This window comes from Sinocyclocheilus anshuiensis, unplaced genomic scaffold (genome assembly GCF_001515605.1).
Source record: "Sinocyclocheilus anshuiensis isolate Anshui unplaced genomic scaffold, SAMN03320099.WGS_v1.1 scaffold12, whole genome shotgun sequence".
In the NCBI taxonomy this organism is placed as follows: Eukaryota; Metazoa; Chordata; class Actinopteri; order Cypriniformes; family Cyprinidae; genus Sinocyclocheilus; species Sinocyclocheilus anshuiensis.
The window spans coordinates 479,122-488,001 of record NW_015555713.1 but is presented as its reverse complement, the minus strand read 5'-3'; the positions used below and the strand labels follow the sequence as shown (position 1 = coordinate 488,001).

At 38.5% G+C, this 8,880-nt stretch overlaps 2 protein-coding genes across 3 annotated transcripts in view; one reads left to right on the top strand and one right to left on the bottom strand.

The window, feature by feature from the left end:
• The window catches only part of LOC107672138 (mitochondrial dynamics protein MID51), an 8,363-nt gene extending 5,587 nt beyond the window's left edge, over positions 1–2,776 (top strand). For both annotated transcript variants that reach the window (XM_016465238.1, XM_016465237.1), the window contains one exon: positions 397–2,776. In XM_016465238.1, coding sequence (XP_016320724.1) covers positions 397–1,215 — 819 coding nt within the window. In that variant the 3' untranslated portion in view covers positions 1,216–2,776. The remainder of the gene's footprint in view (positions 1–396) is intronic.
• A 3,030-nt stretch (positions 2,777–5,806) lies between these two features.
• Positions 5,807–8,880, bottom strand: part of LOC107672139 (cathepsin D-like) — a 7,952-nt gene continuing 4,878 nt past the window's right edge. Inside the window, exons 6-9 of the mRNA XM_016465239.1 lie at positions 8,204–8,326; positions 7,873–8,017; positions 7,568–7,666; positions 5,807–6,588 (exon numbers count right to left, since the gene is read on the bottom strand). Of these exons, the coding sequence (XP_016320725.1) occupies positions 6,427–6,588; positions 7,568–7,666; positions 7,873–8,017; positions 8,204–8,326 (529 nt within the window). The 3' untranslated portion in view covers positions 5,807–6,426. The remainder of the gene's footprint in view (positions 6,589–7,567; positions 7,667–7,872; positions 8,018–8,203; positions 8,327–8,880) is intronic.

Here is an 8,880-nt window from a genome sequence, read left to right as displayed (position 1 = left end):
TTTCTATTTGAATATATTTTAATATAATTTATTCCTGTGATAGCAAAGCTGAATTTTCAGCATCATTACTCCAGTCTTCAGTGTCACATGATCCTTCAGAAATCATTCTAATATACTGATTTGCTGCTCAAGAAATGTCTTCTTATTATCAGTGTTGAAAACAGTTGTGCTGCTTAATATTTTTGTGGAAGCCGTGACACATTTTATCAGGATTTTTTGATAAATAGAATATTCAAATGAACAGCATTTATTTGAAACCGAAATCTTTTCTGTCACTTCTGTCTTTACTGTCACTTTTGATCAATTTAATGCATGCTTGCTGAATTCAAGTATTAATTTCCAATATTTTTAATGGTTTTTAATTCACTCCTCACTCTTAATGTTTCACATTTTTAGGTGGTGACTGCTGACCACGCCCAGCTAATGGTACCCATGATCCTTGAGAAGAATCTCTGGTCATCCATTCCTGGTGAGGACACCATAATGAATGTTCCTGGCTTCTGGCTGGTTCGTCGGGAAAACCTTGAGTACTTCCCGCGTGGAAGCAGCTACTGGGACCGCTGCATGGTGGGTGGCTACCTTTCCCCAAAGAGTGTCCTAGAAGTTTTCGAGAAGCTTGTCGCTGGCTCCATCAACTGGCCCGCCATCGGTAGTGTTTTAGATTACATCATCCGACCGGTGGTCCCGTCAGAAACACTTACGCTAGAAGTGCAGTATGAAACAGACCGTCGCCTTTATGTGGACTTCCTCCCATTGCTTGTTATGGAGGACGGCGTCTCGCTGATCGCCAAACCGCATCGATTGGCTGCAGAACGGCATGAGAACCTGTGGAGGCAGAGTTTTCGCGTGGCAGAAACGACAAAGTTGCGTGCGCTCGATCAGGAAGACGCCGGGTGCCGTTGCACATGTCTTAAAGTCATTAAAGCTGTGTGTAAACTAAATCCAGCGCTGGCACGATTAAACGCAAGCCAGCTCACTAATGCAATCCTTCTCCTGAGCAAACAGGAGGGCGATTGGACTCAGGAAGCTCTCGCCGATCGTTTCATGCAGCTGCTTCGTGCACTAGTGGGACACCTAGAGGCTGGGAGGCTACCCTGCATCCTTAATCTCAAAGTCAATCTGTTCTGTGAGCTAACGCCACAGGAAATAGATGAACTGGGATACACACTCTACTGTGCATTGTCCGACCCAGAGAGCCTTTTGAGAACTGTTTAGCAAACACACATTCACATATGCTACCACTTTTTGAGTTGAGCTGATACACAAACCAAAATAATGGCATCCTTTTCATACATGGCTTGTTCTCAGTAGATCATTTTTTTGTCAGTCATACCATCATCAGTTATTTTCAGGTACTACAAACCTCATCTGTTGGTCATATTTTATGTGGCCTATCTTATATAATTTCAGTGTTTTTGATTGTCCTAATGCACAGTGAAGTGTCATGTTGATTATATATTTATCTAGTGGAGAATCAGATTCTGACTTCAGTGATATTTTATTATAAATTCAAGCACCATCATCTCTTATGTGTTTGCTGTTACCCAAAATGCCATGAGTTTCTATGGCGTTAATTTGACATGTTATATTTGATCTATGAAATTCATGATTTTATGTTCCGCAGTTATTTGTTACGTGGAACATTGTTCTTGGATTCATCAAAATACTTTCATCAGAGTGAATTTAGAGAAATATATATATGGCATGGGGAGCTGTTTTAGATTAATCAGATGGCAGGTTCTCAAAATTATCATTCATTTACTAAATTTCCAGTGACTTTTCATAAATGTATTTCCATCTTTCTTGTCGGTTTGTGCCATATATGCAAATTACTTACAATACAAGGAGTGCTACTGGAGTATTGTTATGTTAAGATTTTTATTAGTTTATAATGTAGCATACAGTGCTTGTTTTCAGATACGTTATCTTAATTATCTTTCAAAAGTCACTCATAGAAATGTTAATGATGTTTAAATGGTCAACACGGGTTCTTACCACACTGCTGAAACCAGATGAAGATAAATACCTGAATTAATAATCAAAACACATCTTTAACCATCTTTAGAATGGCTATACAAAGAGTACATGTGATTTTTTTTTTATTGTATTAAAGCTGCCTAGTAAACCAAGGGAACCCATGCAGACCTCCTTAAATCTATAGAATAATTTAAAAACACTCTCTGTTTAATGTTTTGAGGCTGTGGGTTATATGGAAAGTTTGGGTGAATCGAAAGCCGGTATTGTGTGCATCTGTGTAGATGTACGTAGAAGCCTATAATAAACCAGACTTCATGGAGACATTTTAGTATTTTTGTATTGATTGTACAAATGTAACAAAAAACCAGTGTGAAAGTATTTATGTATATCTTGTTATGATCATACTTTGTGCTTGGAGTGTGACGTTCAAACGTTCAAACAAAATATACAATAGGCTACGTCTCTGATATGAAATGCCAAAACTTGCAGAAAATCTTATGTATCGAAGCATTTATTTTGCTTGTGTAACCAGAACACCTGTGAGATGTAGCAGAAACACCTAGCGAATGATATGAAAGGGCAGCACTGAATCCAAAAGTAGATCTGCTAGTGGAGTTCAGCTTGGCCTAGTACATTGCATGTGATGCTTGTGTACTTGTGTCTTCATTTCCTGGTGAGTTGTATTTTTATTAAACAGCACTTTGTATCATTTGTTCTGTAAGAGTGTTTCGTGCCTCGGGTCTCTGGGCTGCAATACAGAGCAAAGGATGAATATAAAGTCGAATGGAGTGAAACTGTATTACAGTGTTATTGTGAATTATTTGCGCAAATCCAGTAGCTGACATAGACCAATGTTTGGGGTCAGATTTTTCTTTCTTTTTTTTTTTTAAGAAATTAAAGGGTTAGTTCACCCAAAAATGAAAATTAGCCCATGAATTACTCACCCTCAAGGCATCCTAGGTGTATATGACTTTCTTCTTTCAGACGAATCCAGTCGGAGTTATATTAAAAATTGTCTTTGATATTTCAAGCTGTTTAATGGCAGTCAGGGGGTGTTGCAGTGCATCAGTCCAAAAGAAGTGAAATAAATGCGCCCATCCATAAAAAAAGTGTCTCACACGGCTCCGGGGGGTGAACAAAGGCCTTCTGTAGCGAATCGATGCGTTTTTGTAAGAAAAATATCCATATTCAAAACGTAATAATCACTAATCTAGCTTGCGCCAACAGTTGTACATGGAAGCACGTATGAGGTAGGCGTTACGCATGCGCCGGTGAGTCTTGTGAAAACCAACGTTTGTTAACAGGAGCAAAGGAAGCAAAGTTTCCTTACTTTAGCAAAGGAAAACCAGTCTCCTCTTGGCTTATATCGAAATCCTCCGACATTCTTCTTTACAAATCCTCGTTTTGTACTTCTAATTAGTGACCGTTGTTTTGTTTTGATCTCTCCCCTGCGCTTCCGCGTTCGTCACTTCTGAGCGGCGCATGCGCAAAGCTGACCTCATACGTCATCTGCCCGGAACTGCTTCCGTTTACAACAGTGAGCACAAGCTAGATTAAATTGATTATTACGTTTTAAATATGGTTATTTTTCTTACAAAAATGCATCGATTCGCTACAGGAGGCCTTTGTTCACCCCCCGGAGCCGCGTGAGGCACTTTTTATTATGGATGGATGCGCTTTATTTCACTTCTTTTGGACTGATGCACTGCAACACCCCCTGACTGCCATTAAACAGCTTGAAAGATCAAAGACAATTTTTAATATAACTCCGACTGGATTCGTCTGAAAGAAGAAAGTCATATACACCTAGGATGCCTTGAGGGTGAGTAATTTATGGGCTAATTGTAATTTTTGGGTGAACTAACCCTTTAATACTTTTATTCAGCAAGAATGCATTAAATTGATCAGAAGTGACTGTAAAGATTTTATGTCACAAAAAATTTCTATTTCATAATTATTTCTATTTCTTAATTTTTAATATATATCAGTTTCCACAAAAATATTCAGCAGCAAAACATTGATATTAATAAGAAATGTTTGCTGAGCAGCAAATCAGCATATTAGAATGATTTCTGAAGGATCATGTGACACTGAACACTGGAGTAATGATGCTGAAAATTCAGCTTTGCATCACAATAATAAATTGCATTTTAAAATGTATTAAAATAGAAAACAGCTACAATATTACTGTTTTTTACTGTATTTTTAAACAAATAAATGCAGCCTTGGTGCATAAGAGATTTAAACAAAAAAATGTAAACAATCTTAACAACCCCTGACTTTTGAATGGTAGTTGCATTAGCGTTGTATTCACATACAGTTTTTATGACTTTGAAATTAGATCTGTGCTGAAGACAAATCAGGAGACATGTTATGCCCCTTTTTACAATATGTAATATAAGTCTCTGGTGTCCCCAGAATGTGTCTGAAATTTCAGCTCAAAATACTCCACAGATCATTTGTTATAACATTTTGAAAATGCCTATTTTGAGTGGAAGCAAAAACACGCTGTTTCTGGGCCTGTTTCTTTAAATGCAAATGAACTGCTGCTCCCCGCCCCCAGTAGCAGTATGCATTAAATAAATCAATAAATCCACTGCTCTCTTGTCTCCTCTGAGGCTGGGACTCTAAATAGTGTTCTGTGCTCGTCTGTGCAGCCAAAGACAGAACAGTTAGCATGTTTTGCTCAAACTTTCGCCATGGCAATAGAACTGGTACACCGTTTTCGCTTGCGAAATCAAAATGAAGGCACCATGGGTGGAAACTTACAGATTAAGGGGCGGTAACATTATAATGAGATCCCTTTGCTACGTCACCAAGGGAGTGAAATCAGACGCGCTCGTTTTCTCAGACGCTTGCAGCAAAAGGCTTACCAAAACTTAAGAAAAAGGCTTACTGGGTTAGTATTTTTCACGTTTCCTTGGTTGGTAGATGCACCGGGGACCTGATTATAGCTGATTATATAGATTTTCATGATATGTCACCTTTAACTTCAGTGGTATGACAGATGTTCAGCCAAAGGTAAATATTAACATGTTAAATGTAATGTGGTAAACTGAGCCTAGATGTCATGTGATGAACATTTTGCATCATCTCAGAAAACAGAAGATGACTGACGATATAAACAGTTTGAGGGTGTAATCACAGCATGCAGTAACTAACCCAGCGGTGGCGAACTCCGGTCCTGGAGAGCCGCAGCCCTGCAGAGTTCAGCTCCAACCCTAATTAAAACTCACCTGCCTGTAGCTTCCTAGTAACCATTCAGATCTTGATTAGCTTGTTCAGGTGCGTTTGATTAGGGTTGAAGCAAAACCCTGTAGGGCTGCGGCTCTCCAGGACCGACGTTCGCCACCCCTGAACTAACCAGTGTCTTGTTTCTGTAGGGTTAGAACAGGGCTGTCCAAACTCAGTCCTGGAGGTTGGAGCTAAACTCTGCAGGACACCGGCCCTCCAGGACCGAGTTTGGACAGCCCTGGGTTAGAGAGTCAGTCAACCAATCAAATCAACCTTAGAAATAACTGCTTTCAAATTGAAGCATGAGAATAGAATTTAAAAAGAGCTATTTGATGAAACTCCCAGAAATAATGATCTAGAAAACATCCCTGCTTGTACTGGTTTTCCCCACATGGGATTCCACAAATAACAAAATAGCAAAAGTGGAAAACCACCATCAGTCGAGCAGTTTAGTTCAGGTTTCAGACAAGCCATTTATGGGCATGGCCTCTTTATGACATTTCCCTGTGCATTTAGAAAACAACTTCCTTGAAAGGTTTTCCCAAGTAAATTCAACCGCAGACAGTGTTTCAACAGAACACAAACCAAACAGGCAACTACAAACAAAACTTTATTTAACTTCAGGTTTGGAAGAACCTTTGCTGCAATTTTGAGTTATGACAACTTGAGTTAAGATTAGACAGTAAAGAAACCAAGTAGTCTTGATCAGCTATAACAGAAATATAATTCATTTCATGATAAATGATAAATTCATGATAAATGGAGTATAACACACCAACATTATCAAAATGGTTTACACGCACATACAAAAGTCAACTGACAAAAGAAAACTCAAACACATAAGAGGACCACAAATCCAGAGTACTACTCATCTACCGGCAATTTAATCAATCTTTGTTAAAGTTTCTACAAAAATAATTAATAGCTTAATTATAAAATAAAAATGCATACTTTGATTTAATCTATTGAAACAAGCAAGTCTTCTAGGGGAAGTACAGAGGATCCCTAGCTAAACAAGTTTGTCTCATTTCCTCTTTCTCAGGCTTTGAGTTTCATACTTGGAAAAACACGTCCTGTCACTCAGGCATTTGTTGATTTTCTTATGTTATGTTGCATATTTCAAATTGCAATAGATTTAACAACTTCAACCAGTGCTTTCTGTATTGCTAATGGCCCATTGGGTCCAGTAAAATACAATAATGTGATTTACTCTTTTCATTTAGCAGGAGCAAAGCCCACGCGGTCTGCCTCCCTGTCAAACACAGTGTAGTAACGGCCAATGAACACATCTCCCAGAATCCACAGCGGCCCGGCGGGGGGCGGGATATCCATAGCCATAAAGCCAGACAGACAAACACTCACACCCATGTGAGTCACCTGAGAAAAGATAGAAGTGAGTTAAATTGATGTAAAGTGTTCAATTATTCAATGCTGTATTCAGTTCCAAAGTAGTTTTATTGACTGTCCTAAGATTCAATTAGATTCCAAACATAAAAGCAACAGAAATTGTTTGATTTTGATTTTCAGTGTGCAAGAAAAAGAAAATCATCCTATGCAATGTCGTCCTTGATGTAATTAAAGGAATAGTTCACCCAAACATAAAGATCTGCTGAACGTTTACCCTCAAGCCATCCAAGATGAGTTTGTTTTCTTCATCAGAACAGATTTGGAGGAATTTAACATCAAAACACTTGTTCACCAATGGATCCTCTGCAGTCAATGGGTGCCGTAAGAATGAGAGTCTAAACAGCTGATAAAAACATCACAATAATCCACACCACCCTAGTCCACCAGTTAACGTCTTGTGAAGTGAAAAGCTGCATGTTTATAAGTCACAAATCCAACATGGACTTTAAACATGCATCTTTTCACTTCACAACACATTAACTGATGGGCTGGAGTTGTGTGGATTACTGCAATGTTTTTATCAGCTGTTTGGCACCCATTCATTGCAGAGGATCCTATTTTTCCTTTCCTTTTTTAAAAGCAGACTTTCATTTTTTGGTGAACTATTCTTTAAAATAATTGGAGGCATGTATGAAGGTGAAGAAAACATATCCCAAACCCATTACACAATGTATAATGTTAAATTCTATTTATTCAAACAATCACATACCATACAACAAATTGAGCAACTGACTAATTCAAAAAGAGGACTTCACATACCAAAAAAGCTATCTTTTAGCCACCATTTTAAAACATAATTTTTCACTGCAAGGACTCTGGTTATTTATTCCAAGGAACTGCACTTCTAAATAAGATTGTAAGGTATAGAGGAACATTCTAAGTTCCTCTATAATGTCCCTTTCCTACCTCTATCTAAACCCCACCAGATTCTGTAAAGAGGGGGACGCACCTTCAAAACATAGTTCTCTCCAGTTAAGTTAAACATCTTCCCTCCCAGGCTGAAGGAAACAACAGGAAGTGATGGAATCCGCTTACAGTCAATCCAGTACTAAAAAGGAGGAAACGCATCAAAATATTCACATCATGACTCACTTTATGCTGGAAATAAATGGCTATGAAAGTGTCAACAAATTGAAGTGGACCAAGGAAATAAATGAAAATAAAATAAATCTATCAATAAAGAATAAATAAAAATGATAAATTATTCAACGTATATATTTTTGATGAAGATATTTTAGCTGGAATGCTCCTCACCTCTCCCATCAGCAGTGGTATGGCTCCGATGGCTTTCTGCAGGGCCCGCACCTCTTGAACCGGCCCCGTGATCATTGATGTTCCCGTGTCAACAATTGCCTGGCATCCGTTTTTGCAGAGGGTAAGAGTGCCACCCACCTGAACTCTGTAGGAAAATGACCAATATATTCAATAAATCATCATTACAAATAGGATTTGTCGCAGTTTCCAACCATCATAAAAACTCAAACCAAAAAAATCTGGGAAAACAAAAATCAATCAAGTATATCCGTCTAAATGCCACAGTCTTGGCTGTTGAAACATGGCTTGTATAGTAATAGTGATCACATACTCATCCATCTTTATCTGCCAGTAGGCTTTTCGTGTGACGTTGACGTAATGCAGATCACCGTCAAAATATTGCTGGTCAAAGCCTCCCAGCATCAGCTCACCTCCAACCTCACCTGCAGGGTCCCTACACACAACATTTAGTAATGAGATTTAGCATGTTCATTAGACAATTGCCATGAAAGACCCTACAACACAGGTGACTAAGTTTTTAAGTACCTTGTAAAGACATTTGGTCCCCAAAATGTAAGCAAAGCCTGACCCACATATACACATTTTAGCCATGAATCATTCAATTAGTAAAACAGGCTTTTTATACAGACAGAACAATCAACTATAGTGTGATAAATTGGCCGTGCACATGCATTATGGAAAGCGAGAAGAGGGCGGCACTGCTATGCAAGCAGTAATCAGAGTCATGTGTTACCCTTTAACACAAGAATAAATACAATTCTTTCATGCTGAAGGTCACACATTCTTCACTATTATGAAACCGGAAAGGAGAAGAAAATAGAGGAACCCCAGATAAGGGAAACAATGTAGTTTCCCAGTTCCTTTCCAAACTCTCCCGTGTCAATATTAAAGGGGTCATATAATGCTACATGCACTTTTACAAGTTGTTTGAACTGAAATGTGTGTTGGCAGTGTCTGTACGCAACCACCCTAAAATGATAAAAATCC